This window comes from Oncorhynchus gorbuscha, linkage group LG13, assembly GCF_021184085.1.
Source record: "Oncorhynchus gorbuscha isolate QuinsamMale2020 ecotype Even-year linkage group LG13, OgorEven_v1.0, whole genome shotgun sequence".
NCBI lineage: Eukaryota > Metazoa > Chordata > Actinopteri > Salmoniformes > Salmonidae > Oncorhynchus > Oncorhynchus gorbuscha.
This window is the reverse complement of record NC_060185.1, coordinates 35,356,906-35,378,419: the sequence shown is the minus strand read 5'-3', so window position 1 is coordinate 35,378,419 and position 21,514 is coordinate 35,356,906. Positions and strand designations below refer to the sequence as shown.

General features: G+C 47.4%; 1 protein-coding gene across 1 annotated transcript in view; it reads right to left on the bottom strand.

Moving 5' to 3' along the window:
• The window catches only part of LOC123992787 (vacuolar protein sorting-associated protein 53 homolog), a 32,267-nt gene extending 11,060 nt beyond the window's left edge, over positions 1–21,207 (bottom strand). The window contains exons 1-13 of the mRNA XM_046294312.1: positions 21,070–21,207; positions 17,013–17,093; positions 15,373–15,422; positions 15,224–15,290; positions 8,931–9,017; positions 6,133–6,248; positions 5,613–5,732; positions 4,217–4,295; positions 3,960–4,103; positions 2,156–2,298; positions 849–990; positions 668–763; positions 347–441 (exon numbers count right to left, since the gene is read on the bottom strand). Coding sequence (XP_046150268.1) covers positions 347–441; positions 668–763; positions 849–990; positions 2,156–2,298; positions 3,960–4,103; positions 4,217–4,295; positions 5,613–5,732; positions 6,133–6,248; positions 8,931–9,017; positions 15,224–15,290; positions 15,373–15,422; positions 17,013–17,093; positions 21,070–21,159 — 1,310 coding nt within the window. The 5' untranslated portion in view covers positions 21,160–21,207. The remainder of the gene's footprint in view (positions 1–346; positions 442–667; positions 764–848; positions 991–2,155; positions 2,299–3,959; positions 4,104–4,216; positions 4,296–5,612; positions 5,733–6,132; positions 6,249–8,930; positions 9,018–15,223; positions 15,291–15,372; positions 15,423–17,012; positions 17,094–21,069) is intronic.
• Positions 21,208–21,514: the final 307 nt, after the last annotated feature.

The window sequence follows — 21,514 nt, the reverse complement described above, 5'->3', positions numbered from 1 at the left end:
AGTGCCTCGTTTCTGGGGAGACCACATTTCTGAGGGGGAGGGTGGAAGGAGGTGAGGTAGAGGAAAGAGAGTGAGAGAGAAATAGAGAGTGAGAGAGAAAAAAAAGGAGTAGAGAGAGGGAGGAAGAGAAGAACGATCTGCTGCAGCATCACTTTTCAATCCCTCTTTCTCAGCGTCTGTGGTCATGCAGCTCATAGGAACCATTTCAGCCCCAGCAGAGAGAAACCGGAAGAAACAGAAACAAGAGGGAACGACAGGGCTAATGAGGGAGAAAGGAACAGTTCTGGGCACACAAATATGCGCCAGATCTCTACATCACTCACACACTACATCACACACAACTCACTTGTCCTGAGACTCGATGTAGACATAGAGGTGAGACTCGAAGCACTTGGAAATAATGCCATGGAAGGGGTTGTCAGGAGCCTTGTGCTTCTTGGGCTGGGGAGCGGAAAATGGTCAACAATGTAGGATGTAATTACTACTCATGATTTCTCTCTTGGGGATGAGTATTTTCTTTCCAAAGTCATCCCGTAAAAGGTCCTATCGAGATCCTTCTAGAGATATTCCCATAATGAGTCACCATGACACAGAAAATAACCTCAGTAGGTCAGCCTATACCTATCAAGGTGGATGTTCAGACAGGGTCATCTCAAACATGTCTTACCCTATCCAGATCCTCCTCCATCTCTGAACCATCCTCTCCAATCTCGTCCTCCAGGAAAGGGTTGGTGGACTCCAGTGGTGTCTCCGGCTTCTTCACCTGAAAACAACACTAGTGTCAGCAATGATGGCCCGAAGATGATGATGATTGATTGATTGAGTGAGTGTGAGTGTGTGTATCTAACCCCGGGCCCGTCGGTGAGGGTGCACCCAGAGAAGCGCTTGGCGAGCAGCCCCTCGAAGTTGGTGGTCCTCTGAATGGCAAACAGAAGCAGCTTGACCTCGATCTCTTTGGCCCGTGTCCGCATCACTTTGGCCAGCTCTGTCCTGGATGACACACAGACACATAGGGTTGTCAACACATCTCAAAGCAGCATGAATGATTGTGATAGCAGGTCTGTGCTCATGTAGGCTAACAAAGACTACCGTAATTGCTGGACTATTAAGCGCACCTGAATATAAACCGCACCCACTGAATTATTAAAAAACATGTATTTTGTACATAAATACGCCGCACATGTCTATAAGCCGCAGGTGCCTGCCGGTACATTGACCAAGTTCATTTGTTTCACTATCTTCCGCCTCCTGTGCACTGAAACCACTGAAGTCATCTCCTTCGGTGTTGGAGTTGAATAGCCTCAGAATTGCTTCATCCGATGTTGGATTGTTTTCATTGTCGCTCTCGTCACTTTCATCCGGAGGCAAATACCCCGCTGAGCTCATGCTGCCCCTTCAACACGCAGCAGTCCAGCCTTTCGAAACCCGTTGATGATAGTGGATTTTTTGACAATGCTCCACGCTGTCAGGACCCACTGGCAGACTTGACCATAAGATGCTCTTCGCCTGCGGCTCGTTTTAGTGAAGGATTTCTCCCCACTTGTCATCCAAGCCTCCCACTGAACACGGAGCGCCACCTTAAATGCATGATTTACACTGATGTCGAGTGGCTGAAAATACTTTGGGCCATCTGCTTTTCTTCCCTCTGAAAGGTTTGTTGTCTTTTTGCACGGAGTCAGTTCCTCACGCTGCTGTTTACAAAGTCTTATAATCGACTCATTAAGGCCAAGCTCCCATGCAGCAGCTCTCTTTCCTTTTCCAATAGCCAGATCGATCGCCTTCAACTTGAAAGCTGCATCATATGCATTTCTCCGTGTCTTTGCCATGATGAGGGTGACAAAATTACTACCGTAATCAGAATGATGGGAAGTTTGAGCGCGCCCGATTATGTGACGGTGCTCAGTTTTTTGGCGGCGTGAATCTTGTGAAAGCGGGAAAAATCCATAAATTAGCCGCAACATTGTATAAACCGCAAGGTTCAAAGAGTGGGAATAAAGTAGCGGCTTATAGTCCAGCAATTACGGTAAATCAAATGTATACTGAATAGCGTTTGGATGATAGAGGAGAACAACTATTACAACAGTTGATAGAATGTGATCACAGTGAGGCTCTAGTTGTCAACAGTTTCCAGTACAGGGTGTGTGTGTGTGTGTACCTGGTGATGTGGCAGAACTCCACAGCGATGCGTTCAGTCATACACCACTCTTCAGGGAACATGCGTCCGTACTTCTCCTCATAGTCCACCAGCTGACGCTTAATCCAGGCGTAGCGCCGGTCAATCTTATCCAGCCAAGCTACCTGAGTCAGGTCAGTGGACAAACACACTTTCAGGTGGAGGATCCACAGACGCACTGTCACAACACTAGCATTATTTAAGATCAGTCAATGTACATCTCAATTATGATTCACATGATCTACAAAGGAAGAAATACTAGTTTGTGTTTGGACCACAAACTAAAATATATATTTTGTGTCCATTATCCCCATTTGTACCTACCGAAGATCCCTCGTGTAATGGACCCAAAATGGCCGCCTTAGTTTAAAGTCGAACTGACAGCGTTTTAACTACTTCGCAGATGTGAAACAGACCATCATATCAGTAAAAAAATATAAAATACCCAGTTTATGCTTCAAAACCAACTTCATAAGAGGTTTTAAAAATAGGTTATATTTTACTTTAATTCCATGACGTACATTAAGACATTGTTGGCAGAATCAATGGATGCAGTTCAATATAATTCACCAATACATTTCTTGGTACTCCAGAAAATATTGCTATCAGATTGTAAATCACAGCTGGCCTGGTGCATTGTTTGCTGCCTCTACCCATTTGGGACGTACCGTTTCAGTTTTAATAACTAAATGTTTAGAACATAAACGGACAACTGAACTAAGGCTGGGAATGTCAATATAATCAAACTAGCCAGGGAAATTATCACAAGTCAGTCATATCGTGGCTAAAAGGCTAACGCACGTGTCAAATACAAGGCCCACGGAACGAATAGGACACACAAGCGAGTATAACAGTTGAGTCATCTACTTTATGAAATTACAGCCTGGCATCAGTGAATTCAGCAACATTTGAGGAGTAGCCTCGGCTGGCTACTCAACTACAGTACAATACATTGTGAGTGCACCATATAGCAATGCTGCATTCAACAGCAGCGGTGATCCATGCAGTGCAAAACATTTTTAAATATTAAATACTTTTTGATTAGGGTCGCACCATATTATGCATATCTGCAAAGCACAGCAGATGGCCAACAAGCTACAATGTTTGAGAGGGTTTACCTAATGTTCCCTTGTTTAGCTCATCTTGCTCTGTCTAGTATTCGTTTTTGGGTCTTGTTGTTGTTGATGTGCATAGGCAACTGAGGTAGAGATAGGCTATCTTTTCGTGGTTGTTTGATGAATAATACTGTGAAGTTGCCAGATGTAAGAGGACTCCCAAGTGGTAATTTACACATTCGTAGAAATCCATTCAAGTGTATTTAGTGGCGAAGGCGTTCTAATGATCTAAAGCCACGCTGTTGCTACTGCCTGTAAACACACAGTCCAGTTCGATGTATATGATGGCAGGCCCATGTGGCAAATAGCTTATTTGCATATAGGCCTACTGTAGCTCTGATTGGCTATGGCGCACCGGTCTGCATAGACTCCGGTCCTGGACAGGGGCCGATGTTTTTATTAGATTTTATTTACTGCAGTGTCTATTAATTGTCCAAACGCACAGCCGCTTTGCCACTCTATACTGATATAGAAATTTCACAAATGCCTTACTATACATAACTCCCAAAAATTCTATGAATTTATGTAAACAATCATATTCAAATTCTTACTTGTCAGAATCATATCATATTCCTGGGAGTGTATATGAACAGACTTGAATAATATTTAATTTTGCTAAAATGGTGTCAGTTCCACTTTAATGCTTAGCAGTACACTAAACTGAAACTTACATCCTGGTTCTCCTGGAAGAGCACCATGTACTCAGAGAGGTGCTGTCTGATGAACTTCTTGATGATCTCCTGTTTGATGCGGGGGTCCAAGACGTTGGCCACAAGACAGGCATCCCTCAGAACATTACTGGGTCCCCCTGCTCTCTGGGGATATAGAGTACACAAAATACCTTGGGTAAACACATACATTATCTATTTAATGTATAGTCACACATACAATTTTTTAATGACGCACATATAGCATACAAGGAATTCACCTTTGACCCCTGAGCAGGGAAGGCCTCTTCAAAGTCTGCCAGGATCTGAGTCCCCAGCTCGCTTTGGGCCACTTTTACCCTGTGGATGACACAAACAGTGGAGAAACATTGAGAAAACACTGCCATCATGAAAGCTGGAGCGGTGTTTAGAGCTGGTGTAGCATAACTATAGATATTTTCATCATGAAACAGTTTCCAAAATGGTAGCTAGGTTGGGTGTGACCCACTGGTAAGTTGTGACTGACTGGTTTCAGGCCAGTGGTTTGTTTACTCAATGGGACAGACAAATTCCAGAAGAGTTTATTGGGTTACACAGTACAGCACATAGTTCCATGGTGGGAACCAGAACATCTGGCCTAATGTGAAGAGTGAATCTGGTGGGGCATTCAGAGTCCAATCTTAGAGCAACAAGAAGAACCTTCCAGAGTAAACAAGATGGATGCCATGCCACAGGGTGGGCAGTGCCCTGCAGATGCCCCTGACAATCAGTCAGACCAATGCTCCAGCTGTCCCTCTGTCTGGTCTTCCCACCAAATGTTTGTCAATTTCTTCTGAAGACTCAGTATTTTCCATTTAACCTTTTCCAGATAACAAAACAGTGGTGGTAAGAGTGTGGGTGGCTTTGATGGACACTGGACACACAACTCTGGATAAACATGAGTTTGTGGAAGAAAAAAAAACATTCAACGACACCTCTCACACACACACACACACACACACACACACACACACACACACACACACACACACACACACACACACACACACACACACACACACACACACACTTCCTTACTCTCCTAAATTCATGTTTTTATCATCCACTCCAAGGCAAACAGAGCAGATAGCATAGCTAGCTCCCCCAGCGAGAGGGACATAGGGACTAGCTGGGTTGAAGGCTGAACACAGACCGTACTCTGTAGTGATGGTATGGGGTCTGGACTAGTGCTTAACACACCCCAGAACTGTTCCTACGGGGAACAGGGGAAAGAAGAGAGAGGACAAAGGCCTACTCTTTCAATCACACACACAAGAGCAGATACACAAAGAAACACTCTCGCTCTCTCAATCACACTTTTCCTCTCTGGCACGCACACACAAGGACACTCTCTCAAACACACCCATCCAGTGGAAAGCACAGCCCAAGCCCTCAGTGGAAAATGTCTGCATAAAGGAGTTCCTATTCAGTGCATCTCCTTCCTGTGTATTTCAGCAGCCTGCAGCCTCCTCTCCTCAGTAAATATAAAACAGGGTCTGATTCTGATGAGCACAACAGAATTCCTCTGGGCTCAACAGGCCTGGCCTGGGCTGGCTGTCAGTTCAGAAAGGGAATGTGTTGCCCGTGTGTGTGCATGTGCAGGGGTGTGTGCGTACATGCGTGTGCGTGTATGGTTACCTCTCTGAGAGCTGTCTGATTTGAGGGATTCCCATGTATTTGTGGAAGTGCTCCAGGACGTTGACTACACCCTGTAGCAGGTTAGCCACCTCTCCATACTGCCTCTTCCTCGTCATTGCCCTGGGACACACACAGATCACTGACAGTTCTAGCTTGGAGTTCTTGCTAGTGGATGCACATACGAGCAGCCACTTCAACGTGTAGTCAATGGTATATGTGCCAAACTAAGACAGACCCAGCACCTTGCCTTGAGGCAGTAACAGTGCACAATGGTTTCCAATGATCTTTAGTATTCCTTTTTATGTGCCAACTCCTAACTTGAGATGCACATAGAGCTACATTTTCACAAATCTTCCATTGACATCAATGCATGTATTACAAGAAAAAGTCTGAGTCGCCCACACGTATTTAACTTAGGATTCATCCCTGTGTAATTTCTAGATCGGTGCTTTTCACTATGGGTCGCAGCCCACCGTTGGCCCTCCCCTCCACGTCCATAGGTGGCACTGTGAGTACCCACTCTAGAGAGTCCACGCCCCCGGCCAGCATGTGCAGGTGGTTGAGGGTGGTGATGGAGGTGGTCAGGTGACGCTTAGCATGGTCCAGCTGTTTGATGTCCCGCGTTATCTCCTTGACCTAAGAGATCGAGAGAGGGAGGGGTGGGTAGGGGAGAGGAGGGGAAAGCAGTAGAAGAGAGTGAGGAGCGAAGAGTGGAGGGGCGAGGAGCAGCGAGAGAGGGGGCGAGGAGCAGCGAGAGAGGGGGCGAGGAGCAGCGAGAGAGGGGGCGAGGAGCAGCGAGAGAGGGGGGGGCAGAGGAGCAGCGAGAGAGGGGGCAGAGGAGCAGCGAGAGAGGGGGGGCAGAGGAGCAGCGAGAGAGGGGGGCAGAGGAGCAGCGAGAGAGGGGGGGCAGAGGAGCAGCGAGAGAGGAGAGAGGGGGGCAGAGGAGCAGCGAGAGAGGGGGGCAGAGGAGCAGCGAGAGAGGGGGGCAGAGGAGCAGCGAGAGAGGGGGGCAGAGGAGCAGCGAGAGAGGGGGGCAGAGGAGCAGCGAGAGAGGGGGGGGGGCAGAGGAGCAGCGAGAGAGGGGGGCAGAGGAGCAGCGAGAGAGGGGGGGCAGAGGAGCAGCGAGAGAGGGGGGGGGCAGAGGAGCAGCGAGAGAGGAGGGGGCGAGGAGCAGCGAGAGAGGGGGCGAGGAGCAGCGAGAGAGGGGGGGCAGAGGAGCAGCGAGAGAGAGAGGGGCGAGGAGCAGCGAGAGAGAGGGGGCAGAGGAGCAGCGAGAGAGGGGCAGGGGGCAGAGGAGCAGCGAGAGAGAGGGGGCAGAGGAGCAGCGAGAGAGGGGGGGGCAGAGGAGCAGCGAGAGAGGGGAGGGGCAGAGGAGCAGCGAGAGAGGGGAGGGGCAGAGGAGCAGCGAGAGAGGGGAGGGGCAGAGGAGCAGCGAGAGAGGGGGGGCGAGGAGCAGCGAGAGAGGGGGGCGAGGCAGCGAGCAGCGAGAGAGAGGGGGGCGAGGAGCAGCGAGAGAGGGGGGCGAGGAGCAGCGAGAGAGGGGGGGGGGCGAGGAGCAGCGAGAGAGGGGGGGGGGCGAGGAGCAGCGAGGAGCAGCGAGAGAGGGGGGGCGAGGAACAGCGAGAGAGAGGGGGCGAGGAGCAGCGAGAGAGAGGGGGCGAGGAGCAGCGAGAGAGAGGGGGCGAGGAGCAGCGAGAGAGGGGGGGCGAGGAGCAGCGAGAGAGGGGGCGAGGAGCAGCGAGAGAGGGGTGCGAGGAGCAGCGAGAGAGGGGGTGCGAGGAGCAGCGAGAGAGGGGGTGCGAGGAGCAGCGTGAGGGGGTGCGAGGAGCAGCGAGAGAGGGGGGCGAGGGGCAGCGAGAGAGGGGGGCGAGGGGCAGCGAGAGAGGGGGCGAGGAGCAGCGAGAGAGGGGGCGAGGAGCAGTGAGAGAGGGGGGCGAGGAGCAGTGAGAGAGGGGGGGCGAGGAGCATGGAGAGAGGGGGCGAGGAGCATGGAGAGAGGGGGCGAGGAGCAGCGAGAGGAAGGAAGAGGGGATAGAAGTAAAGGAGCAGAGAGGGGGCGAGGAGCAGAGAGAGAGGGAGGAAGAGGAGGGGATATAAGTAAAGGAGCAGAAAGAGGGGGTGGGGAGCAGAGAGAGGGGGAGGAAGATGAGGGGAGAGAGGGAGGAAGATGAGGGGAGAGAGGGAGGAAGATGAGGGGATAGAAGTAAAGGAGCAGAGAGAGAGGGAGGAAGAGGAGGGGATAGAAGTAGAGGAGCAGAGAGAGAGGGGGCGAGGAGCAGAGAGAGAGGGAGGAAGAGGAGGGGATAGAAGTAGAGGAGCAGAGAGAGAGGGGGCGAGGAGCAGAGAGAGAGGGAGGAAGAGGAGGGGATAGAAGTAGAGGAGCAGAGAGAGGGGGCAAGGAGCAGAGAGAGAGGGAGGAAGAGGAGGGGATAGAAGTAGAGGAGCAGAGAGAGAGGGGGCAAGGAGCAGAGACATCTGTTTGAGTTGAGACATAATTGCTACAACATACCCATTGAGGGAGGGGTTCCTCTCCATTGTTCCCTCTCCCTCTTTACCCACCCAGCCCAGCAGCCTTCCTGTGACCCCCCCCCCCCCATACACACACACACACTTTGTTCTTCTATCCTCGTGGGGCCTAAAATTAATTTCCATTCAAAATCACATTTTCCCTAACCCAGAACCTAACCATAATTCTAACCCCAATTGTAAACCTATCCCCTATGCTTAAAATAGCCTTTGTCCTCCTGGGGATGTGTGAAATGTCTCCATGGAGGATAATTTTCCTTGTTTTACTATCCTTGTGGGGAATTTGGTGCAGCAGGGTAGCCTAGTGGTTAGCGCATTGGACTTGTAACCAGAAGGTTGCAAGTTCAAACCCCCGAGCTGACAAGGTACAAATCTGTCGTTCTGCCCCTGAACAGGCAGTTAAACCCACTGTTCCTAGGGCATCATTGAAAATAAGAATTTGTTCTTAACTAACTTGCCTGGTTAAATAAAGGTAAAATATATATATTTTTTAAATTAGGTCCCCACAAGGAGAGGAAGAACCAACCCACACAGCAGGAGGTTTACCTCCACTTATAATAACACTACATTGTATGTCAGAGTCCCCAGGGGGCACCCTCAGTCAATCACACACACACACACACACACACACACACACACACACACACACACACACACACACACACACACACACACACACACACACACACACACACACACACACACACACACACACACACCCTGACGCTTTAGACAAGGTAAACAAGATGGCTCCTGTGGGAGAGTCTGGCTGTGTTCTGTTTGTTTACTCACCATTTGCTCAGATTTCTCAGCCTTGTCCTTAATGTCTTTGATTTTACCAAAGAGCTGGCCGATGGCTACCTGAGCCTCCTCCAGTGCCTGGGAGGGAGACAAAGGAGAGAGAGACAGGGTTGAAAGAGGTCATTTAGGTACCAGGACTCTCTAAACAAGTTTACTTTCTGGCAGACATCTCTTCAGACACAGTGGGATGTAGCTGACATCTAGCAACTAAGGCAAAGAAGGATTATTTTCAACTTCTCTATCGTCCCTTAGCCTGGTACCACATTTGTTTGGCGTGACAATGGCCATAGGAGTTGGCAAATCAGCACAATAGACCTGGGACCAGGCTATTTAGTCTCTCCTTACAGCAGGTCAGAGGCTAGTGTTCACGTAAGAATTTGGCTCTAGGTTTCAAGATTATGGGCTAATCAACCCCATCTTTGTTTAGTAGGAAGAACCAGGGAAATTCTGGAGTCATGCTATTCTCCTCTCTTCCCTGTCAGGTTGTATTTATAGGCACCCGAGCAGGGGAATGGAAAACCAAGCAAAATAGCGTGATGAGAAACCAGAAGGAACGGCGTGGGGATGAGAAACTTCTCCCACAGTTTGCGCTCACATTCCAGTCGGTAAGAAGAGCGTTCTCCCTCTCCTGCCAGCAGCTGCACAGAGAGATATCCTACTACCCATTCACAACCCCATATCCATGTATTTGAACCCCAAAAACCCATGTTGTAGACTGACTGACTGGCTAGACAGAAGACCTGCTCATGACATGTGTTATCACATCGCTCAGAGAAGGGTGACAAGCTAAATGTCAAATAAAGTGCAACTCTGGTCAAAAGATGTACAGTCTTTTGCAATCCTCTAAAAATGTAGTCCTAGTGACTAGTGTTTGACCACAAATTCTTGGAACAACTGGGGTGGAGAACAGAGTGGAGCTTCTTTCACAGAGAAGTAAACTAATTGCTATCTAATATATCTATTTTACGCCACGCAGCCGGGCTTTGATGGTCTGAGCTGGGCTTTGGCACTGCTATCTGATGCCAGAGTAATTGGGGGTAACTGGCCTAACACTGGCCCAATGTGGGGTGTGTCTGTCTGTGTGTGGGTGGGAGGGGCTCTCCTCTCCTTCTCACAAAAATGCAATCCTAACAGCTGGCACCAGCTGCCTAAGGAATGTACCACTTTTACAAGGCTCTTCAAAAGTGGACGGACAGGGAAAACACACACACATACGCTCTCTCTTCCTCACACACAATCTGCTTGTTGACAGCAATGGATTCATTTTTGTATCTGCAGGAAGCAGCATCTATTCTACTTAGAGGCTTAGCATGATGACAGGGTCACAGAGCCAGACTCAAGGTCACAGGCAGACTCTGTATGTGGACACACACACACACACACACACACACACACACACACACACACACACACACACACACACACACACACACACTGGTAGACCCCTCAGTTAAACCAGCGGGCATGCAGGGCAGGCTCTGATAAATAATTACCATGTAGTCTGTTACCAGGAAAAAGCTAGGAAAGTCAGGGGCAGGAAGCTGAGAAGCTTGGTTGGTCATGACCTGTTGAGGGTTGTCACTGGCCAGGACCATCAACATAATTACAATAATACAAAATGACTCCTTTCTGCCTCACTTCCATGAGTTTACCATTGAATGATCTATACCCAATTGATTAAGTGAAAGCAAGGTCTCTACAGTAACTGCTTTCACCAATCCAACCCTCTCACATCTGATTACCTCAGAGGGAGGGAGGATGTCATTGGAGGTCGACCGATTAATCAGGGCCGATTTCAAGTTTTCATAATCGGCATTTTTGGACGCCGATTATGGCCGATTACATTGCACTCCACGAGGAGACTGCATGGCAGGCTGACTACCTGTTACGCGAGTGCAGCAAGGAGCCAAGGTAAGTTGCTACCTAGCATTAAACGTATCTTATACAAAACAATCAATCTTATAATATATAATAATAATAATAATCTTAACATAATCACTAGTTAACTACACATGGTTGATGATATTACTAGTTTAACTAGCTTGTCCTACGTTGCAAATAATCAATGCGTGCCTGTTAATTTATCATCGAAGCACAGCCTACTTCGCCAAATGGGTGGTGATTTAACAAGCGCATTCGCGAAAAAAAGCACTGTCGTTGCACCAGTGTACCTAACCATAAACATCAATGCCCTTCTTAAAATCAATACACAAGTATACATTTTTTTAAACCTGCATATTTGGTGAAAAGAAATTCATGTTAGAAGGCAATATTAAGTAGGGAAATTGTGTCACTTCTCTTGCGTTCTGTGCAAGCAGAGTCAGGGTATATGCAGCAGTTTGGATTATGTAGCTCGTTGCGAACTGTGTGAAGACCATTTCTTCCTAACGAAGACGGTAATTCATTTGCCAGAATTTTACATATGACATAACATTGAAGGTTGTGAAATTTAACAGCAATGGTTCCGAATTTCACTGAAAGAATAAACGGTTTGTTTTCAAAATGATAGGTCATTAATATGGTCAAATCCGGAAACTAAGGCTCATTTTTCTGTGAGTTTATTAAATTAGAATTAAGTCTTTGATTTGATAGAGCAGTCTGACTGAGTGGTGGAAGGCAGCAGCAGGTTCATAAGCATTCATTCAAACAGCACTTTCCTGCGTTTGCTAGCAGCTCTTCACAATGCTTGAAGCACAGCGCTGTTTATGACTTCAAGCCTATCAACTCCCAGGATTAGGCTGGCAATACTATAGAGGCCAAACAACCAATACCAAAAACACACACACATAACAGACACACACGCTGAGTAGAGCCCATAGTCTGAAGACCTTGATAAAGACCCTGAGAAGCCAGCTTGCCTAGCCTCTCTCCTCCTAACATTAATTTCCTATGTTTAGCCTAATCGCCCAAGTGTCTGAGCATTGGGAAGGGTGTCCGGAGACCACAGTCCAGCACTAGACTGCCTGGCTGAGATCGCTATCTCTACTACGCCCCCATCCATCCTCTGTTCCAACCCAGTCCCAGATGGGGGAGAGGCCACATTTCAACCCTGCAGAAATAGAGCACTGTCTGCCACACATGTGGACTCTATTTGGAGATTTATGGAGGAGGGGAAGGCAGGGGGCGGTTAGAGGGGTTGTTTCTTCACTGACAGATATGAAGAGATGTGGATGTCCCCCACAATGACAAGTCACGCATTCCTCCTATCCATAGACCCTGTAGTTTATTGGGTAGGCCTAGGTCGTGCATAGTAAATTAAGACCTTTTTCAACATTCAATAAACAGTATACAAGGCATTCTTCATATGTACCAAGCTCTTATCATACTGAACATACACATTTGTTCATAAAGCAAACAGGCGAGGCCACAATAAGTAGCTTATTCTCTGCACAAATTACTCTATAATAACAGGGACAGAAATATGTTCTGGTATATTACAGGAGAGGGCAAAGGCATTGAGAATCCAGTATAAAGAGCTGGATGCTTGGTCCATAGAAATAGAATGAGCATAGATTTGTATGGGCATGTCCACTCTAGTCATTCTATATCTGTGGTTGGGTGGGCCACTACTAGCGTCTCCAAAGTACATGGTAACCTTCACATTAACCCAGTGTTAAAGGATACGTTTCTATTGTTTAGGGGGAAAAGAAACAGCAACACATCAACAGAGACATCAGAGAATGAGAGACGGAAAGAGAGAGAGATGAATGACAGAGGAAGAGAGTGACCGAGAGTTCTGTACTCCATGTAATATATTGTTGAAGTGTGTTGTGTTTGTGTATTTGTATCCTGAGGTCACAAAATGAAATCCCATGTAAATGGACAATAAAGTACATGGTGTGAAAAACAGAGACAAAGCAGATGAAAGAGCAGAGAACCCAACTTGAAGCATTAAACTTCCCTTTCAGTAAACTTCCCCTAGATGAAATATTTAATGTTATGTTTGCTTCTCAAGGAGGTTCCGTCTCAGTGTTCCTAATAAGTACATCCCAGATGCCAGGAGCTACAGTAAGACATCTGCAACACACGTAAGACATCCGCATGCACACACAATAACCATAACCCATCCACATGCCCGCCGGCCGGATCCCCATCCGCTGCCTCATTGACGACCATAAAGCCCCACAGCTGACCTGACCATGTGGGGACATCTAGCTGCACATGGGAAATGTACAGTGTATAGATGGATAATGGTTATGGTGACTGAGCTATGCAAGCTCAATGCAGTTAACATTTTCTGGCATGATGGCTGGGCTACATGTCATTGATAACAAATGTTTGGTTTGTTAATGAGCCTATCTCCCACTCCTATAACGCCCCACCCTCCCTCCAACACCGAGCCTTTGCCACTCACTGTTCCATACTCAATGCAGCCACAATAAGCTTGTTGAGAACAATGAATCCATTTCCTCAGGGAAGAAACAGTTTCCTTTTTTATTTTGTCTGCAAAGTTTCATAATCAGGAGAACAATAGTATGTCTGAGAAATTGTTTACTGTGCGATTGTAAAGTCTAAAAATAATGGGGTGTAATGGAAGCAACTAGAGTTGACTTAAATGGGATTCAGACAGTTTAAACTGCAGTGAACCAGTGAGACATGTTTGGCCTTCTGGTCCATGTTACCATGACGATGGGCTGGCCAGACCACTTGTAGCTGCTTTTGACAGCTGCTTAGTAAAAGAGCAGGCAAATGACAACAAAATAGTCCGAACTGCTTCAAGAAGACTGAATGGAATGATTTTCCAGTGTGTGTGTAATTCATGCCATCATAATCAACAACATCAAAGAGCCCCCTCCTTGTCCTAAGACTCTCATATGCACCCAAATTCCCCCATCTGCTCCAAATATCCCTGGCATATCCCTGGCATTCTGATTTCATCTACCCCTCCCCTGGAGATCTAAATCTCCATCCGCACCCTGCTCTGATGATCACTGCCAGTCTGCCGCTGCTACAGACTAAATATAAGGGGAATCTTTCCAGCCCTTCTCCACCTCCGTTCTTACATCCATCTTTTGTCAACTTTCTGTTCACTGGCTTGCCCTTTGTCATTAGGAGCGCTCAATTAAGTAGGTGGATTTGGCACCTTGGGACACACACTGCCAAACTAGCGTGCCAGGCAAGTGTGCACCCAACCCAACAACTGTCATTTTCTCCTCTCCTGTTCTCGCCCTCTCCATCTCTGGCTGCAATGAACACCTCTCCATCTTTCCATCTGCAGAAAGGATCTTCCCTCAGCTCTGTGGGAGATGCGGATGGTTCAGAGGCCCTCGGCTACGAGACCACCAGACCAGAAACCCAACGGTACAGTACAGTGCCATGCTTTCGCGCTTACCAACCCCATGGGTTAGTGGATTCTGTCCAGAACATTTCCAATAATCCAGCTGTAACAGAGCAGGACACAGCGGTAACACGCAACACACACTGAAACAGCTCCCGCATCAGGTGTCACTTTCCCCTCAAAATCACAGTTCCCTGACAGAGCGAGGATCTGCATTACAGTACATCAATGCTTTTTCTGATGTTCTCAGATGAGAAACGGCGAGACACCAAATCACAGGTCCAAATTTAACGCCTGAATAAAGGAGGGGAATCATTCCCTGTAGGACAGCAGTAGGGAACGGGATGGTTCTGACTCATCCTGTCCTTCTCCATGGCATTAGTGAGGACAGAGAAACAGAAAGAGGAGCACCAACACATTTGTCTGGGTTAGGAGTAATAACACTGGGGAAAAGGCTGCAAAACATCTCAGTTCACCAGTCTGTTGGATGGATGAAGTGTGTGTGTGTGAGACACAGCAGGTGTGTACAGAGAGTGTGAGACTGAGGCAGCAGCAACATGCTACTGTCTTGTAGCCACAAAGTCAACCCTCTGTGGGGGCTCACCAGTGTAGACTGACTGGCTGTCTCTCTCTGCACCAAAAGGCCCTACTGGGTCTCACAGTAGGCTGCTACTGCTGTTCATCTATCAAAGCACTCTGTTGCTGAGCCCAGTGCTACATACCAAGCATACCAAAACACACACACACACACACACACACACACACACACACACACACACACACACACACACACACACACACACACACACACACATATATAGAGCACCCTTCCAAACATGCACACGTGCTGACACATGCACACACCGTAATCCTTAAATTAACTCATAAATAACAACCAACAACCTAAGTATTTACACAGAGTCAGGGGTATTTTGCAGGAAAATGATCCAAGAACAACAGGTAGCCAACACACTGAAGAGTAATCCCAGACGTTCCCCTCACTCACCTGTCTGCCATCCTGGCCCACATTGGTCTGGCCTCTCACCACCGTCCTGATGTTGTCATCCAGACACCTGAACACACAAAATAAATAACATTCGGTTAAACTCATGAAAAATATAATAATAATAATAATAATAAAGTGAGGTCACTCACCGAATCTTCAGACGGATCTTGTTGACCACATCATCTATATTAGCCAGTGACTGAGGAAACACAGGGGTATCATGATAATGTATTAACTAAAATCCATTCTTCACACAAAACCAAGTTGTATGGACTGATTTGGATGATGGATCCTTTTCTAATGTTAAAGGTACACAGTCAGCACCATCTAGTGGGCATTTCATCATGACTATTACCTTCTACTAGGTCAATAAGACCTTTGTTTTTGCTAGGCCATACACATTTTTTTAACGTTTAAATACATTTTTTGAAAAGTGAGGAGAGCAAGCAAAAAAAAAGTATAGACTTAAAAATACTAAAGCATCTTTATTTCAACACCTAGCGACCTACTCAAGAGATTTTAGCATCTTCCGGAGGCTAAAAGAGAATTATGTTCAACCATAATTCAAGAGGAAGTTGTGTCTCGCTTTACTGGAAGCTTGAGGACATCATTTTTACTATGATCGTGCAGGTTCAGATTGTTACATTTGTATGGCCTTTTTTAGCCTGGCTGACGAGACTAACGTGGAAAACAGCGAGGGAGAACTCTGACACTTGTCTGTTCACAGGAGTCAGTTTGTCAGTTCCATATTCACACAAAAATTGATTTGAGCTTTGATTTGTTCTCCCAAACGTTTTTTCCCCAGGGAGATTTCTCCTGGGGGGGTTGAAAACACATTTAACTGCACCTGTCCCGTGTATGTGACAATAAAATAAAAAAAGAGTTGTTTGGAAGGGGTCGGGTGCTCGGGGGCCATAGACCGGTTCAACAGAGGGCAGGTTAAATGAATCCCCTCAATCGGTAATTCAACGCATCATGCCTACAACATCACGGAGCTTTTCCAGACCAGATTCCCTGTAAACACGCCACTTCAATACAACTATGACCGTAAGTTACTTTTTTGTAGCAGGTTAGGATAACTTAGGCAGCAGGTTAGGATAACTTAGGCAGCAGGTTAGGATAACTTAGGCAGCAGGTTAGGATAATTTAGGCAGCAGGTTAGCAGAATGAACACAGCAGATTAGGAGAATTAAGTTCATGTTAGGAAAAAGTTTAGGGTTTGTGAAAAAGTAACTTTCGGTAGTAGCCGTGTCAGAGTCCCTTTCCAGACTGAAGTCAGGAAGAATTTGAGTGTGGTGTCAGCCAGCTGCTAGACTATAACTTTGTATCATCATGTAACAAGAACATATGTATGAAATTATATAGCTTACTGTATTAATTTATCTTGCTCCTTTGCACCCCAGTATCTCAACTTGCACATTCATCTTCTGCACATCCTACCATTCCAGGGTTTAATTGCGATATTGAAATTACTTTGCCACCATGGCCTATTTACTGCCTTCCTTCTCTTATCCTACCTCATTTGCACATGCTGTAAATAGATTGTTCTACTGTATTATTGATTGTATGTTTGTTTATTCCATATGTAACTCTGTGTTATTGTATGTGTTGAACCGCTTTGCTTTATCCTGGCCAGGTCGCATTTGCAAATGAGAACTTGTTCAACTAGCCTACCTGGTTAAATAAAGGTGAAATAAAAATAAATAATATATTTTTTTAACATTTACAAGACTAGAGCCTTGGTGTAATATAAAGGGACTTTAGTTTCTGTGAAGGACTCCAGTCTTACCTGCTCAGTAGGAAACAATGTATTGATGTATTCCACAGCATTAAAATCTGCTCTGTCCAATGGGTCTTGACTGGGGAAAACCTAAGGCATATAAATATGGCTCATTAAATACATTTTTTTTTTTACATTTAAGTCATTTAGCAGACGCTCTTATCCAGAGCGACTTACAAATTGGTGCATTCACCTTATGACATCCAGTGGAACAACCACTTTACAATAGTGCATCTAAATATTTTAAGGGGGGTGAGAAGGATTACTTTATCCTATCCTAGGTGTTCCTTAAAGAGGTGGGGTTTCAGGTGTCTCCGGAAGGTGGTGATTGACTCCGCTGTCCTGGCGTCGTGAGGGAGTTTGTTCCACCATTGGGGAGCCAGAGCAGCGAACAGTTTTGACTGAGCTGAGCGGGAACTGTACTTCCTCAGTGGTAGGGAGGCGAGCAGGCCAGAGGTGGATGAACGCAGTGCCCTTATTTGGGTGTAGGGCCTGATCAGAGCCTGGAGGTACTGAGGTGCCGTTCCCCTCACAGCTCCGTAGGCAAGCACCATGGTCTTGTAGCGGATGCGAGCTTCAACTGGAAGCCAGTGGAGAGAGCGGAGGAGCGGGGTGACGTGAGAGAACTTGGGAAGGTTGAACACTAGACGGGCTGCGGCGTTCTGGATGAGTTGTAGGGGTTTAATGGCACAGGCAGGGAGCCCAGCCAACAGCGAGTTGCAGTAATCCAGACGGGAGATGACAAGTGCCTGGATTAGGACCTGCGCCGCTTCCTGTGTGAGGCAGGGTCGTACTCTGCGGATGTTGTAGAGCATGAACCTACAGGAACGGGCCACCGCCTTGATGTTAGTTGAGAACGACAGTTTGTTGTCCAGGATCACGCCAAGGTTCTTAGCGCTCTGGGATACATGTTGTTGCTTATGTTTCACTATATAGGATCACTCCACGGTGGAGGGATACATCCGAGGTAAGGATTTACAGATTAACTCACGTGTACACCTGTGTCACGGCTGGGGTCCGCCCCTATATATAGACCCCACTGCCGCGACACGTTCTTTCATTTTCTCGCCGGACGTCCGTATGGTTTGAGGTACAAACTTTTTGAAATTCACTTGGTAAATCACTGGTAAGTGTAATATCTTGCGTGGAAATATACTCACTGGCAGTTTGCAGCCTGGAGCAGCTGGCCACATGGCCAGCCCCTCCTCTAGAGTGCTCCACTCGCTGCACGCGGTTGATCTGCATCTTCCGCCTGTGGTTTGTCGTGCTTGTGTTCCTTTAGCATTACACTACGACTCTGTGTGCATCCATTAATATATTGGTGGCTCTTGCTGCCACAAACTGTATTAACCTTACACAACTTGCAGACTGGTTTGTTTTGTGTGTGTTGTGAATTGCTTTAACATGCTGTCTGGTTCTCTGCTAATTCCCCTACAGCGTTTTGTTGTTCTTTCTCCTGCAGACTGCAAGGGTATGGTGGTGGGCTGCCACTACATTGAGACACTTACTTTGGAGTTCCTTGGTGGAGTTACACCATCATATGGTGCTGTTTTTTGTTTACTGCTTGGATATTAAACCGGCTAGGTAATATTGCAGTTGGTGTAAAACACATAAATCAAATCCATTACCTGGTTGCTGTTTGCCTGTTTTTCCTAAAAGGGGTCTTCCCGTATTTGCAGAGGTACCGGGTAATTTATCCCTCCCTGGGTTCCTATACCTCCATCCGGGTCACGACATATCTTTCACAGGGAGTCGGACCCCTGCTCCGTGGCCTTGTTGGCTTGGCTGAGCTTATGGCTTCCCGTTGTGACAGCTGTGATGCTGGCATCCACATACCTTGTGTATGCACTGCCTGGGTTTGAGCCATACTGGATGCCTGTTTTGTGTGGTGTTCTTAGAACGCCTGGACCTGGCACAATTGGAGGCCATGCGCAAATGGGTCAGCCAGGCTGGGGCTCTGGCTGGGGATGAGCTCCCTCCCTCATGAGTGGTGCGGCAACGAGCTGTTAGTCCCTCTACTGGGCCCAGAGTCAGATCGCTGGGACCACCTTGAAAGGAGGGCGCATGCCCTGCATCAGGAGGTTGATAGCTTAGATGGCAACAACAGCTGTTCCCTGTTGGCCCGTGATAGGCTGTTCCTGGGGGATGATGCTGGCACTGAGGAGCCTACTCACTCATGTAGCCACTGCACTGGACATCAACTGGTGGAGAGTGATGACTCGCCATCTGTCCCTCACCAGGTTCCTATTCCTCCAAGCTTCCTTATTGGCTTGGCTGCGCATATGGCTTCCGTTTGTGACAGGTGTGATGGTGTCAACCGTCACCACCATAGGGACGTGCCTGGGGGACCGATGTGCTCGGGGCGCCAGAGGAGAGGTGGGTCCCGGCAGGTCCCTTGACATATCCTCCCTTGGCCGCTTCTCCCAGTCTCAAAAGTCGAAGTGGGAGGAGTGTGTGGAGTCCCCATGGGTGTTGTCTTCAATGCTCGAGGGGAACCGACTCCAATTCCGGCATCCGTCCTTCAGGGGCCTTCGTGTCATCACAGTGGCCGACCCCCTGAAGAAAACCATGCGGCTGGAGATTCTCACTCCTGGACAAGGGTGTCATCCGCATGATTGAGACATCAGAACAGCTAGGTGGGTTCTACTCCACTTGTTTTGTGGTCCCAAAAAGAGACGGAGGGTTTCAACAGACCTCCGCAACCTCAATGGGTACTTGAAAATATTAAAGGTTCCACATGCTGTTCCCAGCCGCGTGTTGCAGGCCGTGTCCAGGGACCAGTGGCTTGTGACGCTTGACCTGATGGATGCGTACATCAATGTTCCTGTTCACCCAGTTCATTGGCAGTACCTCCAATCCACTATCGAAGGGAGGGCTTACAAATTCATGGTTCTTCCCTTCGGCCTCTCTTTGGCATCCCACACTTTCACAAAGTTCATGGACGCTGACCTGGCACCTCTCACATCCCGAAGACTGTTGATCCTCAATTGCCTGGATGATTGGCTGATTTGTGCCCAGACCAGGACCCAGGTCCTGTCAGATAGAGGCATGCTCCTGACCCACATTAGTGGGCTGGGCATTATTGTAAACAACAAGTAGTCATCTGACAACCACCCAGAGGATCGCCTTCATTGGCATGGAACTGGACTCAGTTCTCATGAGAGCACGCCTGCCCACCAGCAGCATTCAGGCGATCTTGCCTCGACCACTTTCGACTGGGATGGGTGGTATCTGCCCTAACCTGCCTTGTTGATTCCCCAGGGCCTGCTCCATATCCGGCCTCTTCAACGGTGGTTGAAGTCCCACCACCTGCACCCAAAGCGCAACCATCACTTATGGGTGACTGCACAGTGCCTCAGGGCAATATAAAGTCAAGCAAAGAAAAAGCCTAGGAGGAGAGATGACTAGAAACGATTCGGTTGACCGTTTTGTGTTGATTAATTGGCGGAGTAGAGGACCTTGTGCATTTCAGGTAAAATAACAACTCAATGTTTATATCACAGGACAAATTAGCTAGCAACAGAAAGCTAGCTAAATAGGACAAATGAGCTAGCAAGTGCAAGCTAACTAGCTAAATTGCCATACATGTTTAATGCTTTCGACATGTCCTCAAATACATGTAATTGGTTCAGAGTTTGTTTTGATATTTTAACCTGGGTATCGTGATGTGGGGGGTACAAAATATATGTATGCACGATGGCGCACCCGGTTTGGGTTCCGTGCTAGTGTCAGTTTCAATGACAGGTACCACCAGTAAGGCCGGGGTGGCAACCTGTCTGTTTTTTTTTACCAACGGGGAGGATGCTGTTAGACAAAGCTAGCTAGTCAGTTAACGTTACCTAGCTAGAAATAAACTTCAGAGACAATATGACTGTTTACATGTATTGAAAATAACTTATCTAGCTGTACGCAAAGGTCCCTAAAACAGCTAACAAGCCTAATGTAGCTAGCAGGCTAACTAGGATAACAACACAGCTAACATTAGGTAAGCTATCTAGCTCATGCCTGTAAACAAATTACTATTTTCATTGCAGATAAGAAACTATCCCACTTAGCACACGATTACCTGCTCGATGGCCAACTGCACCTCAGGAGTAAGGTGCAAAATCGCTTCCAAATCTTCCGCAAATTCCAATTCTTCCTCCTCCATCATCATGAACAACTAGCTAGCTACCGCAGAAAGCAGAGCCTTCGCCTCCTTCTTCTGGGGATTTTAGATGGCGGTTGGCAACCAACTTTAAGGTGGATTACCGCCACCAACTGGACTGGAGTGTGAAACAGAGACAGAGAAGGCCTAAATCCTGCCCAATATTTTCATCTCCTTAAGGAAACGAAATACATAATTAAATACTACATCCCCCTGAAGATTTCCCCAGCATTGCACTTAATCTTGTCTTCAACCTCATTACTCCTCAAACCTAATAACAATCGCTCCCTTTCCCTCCAATATTTCTGGCACTGAAATAGAAAGTGTTCCACTGTATTCATCTCCCCCTGACAATGATCACACC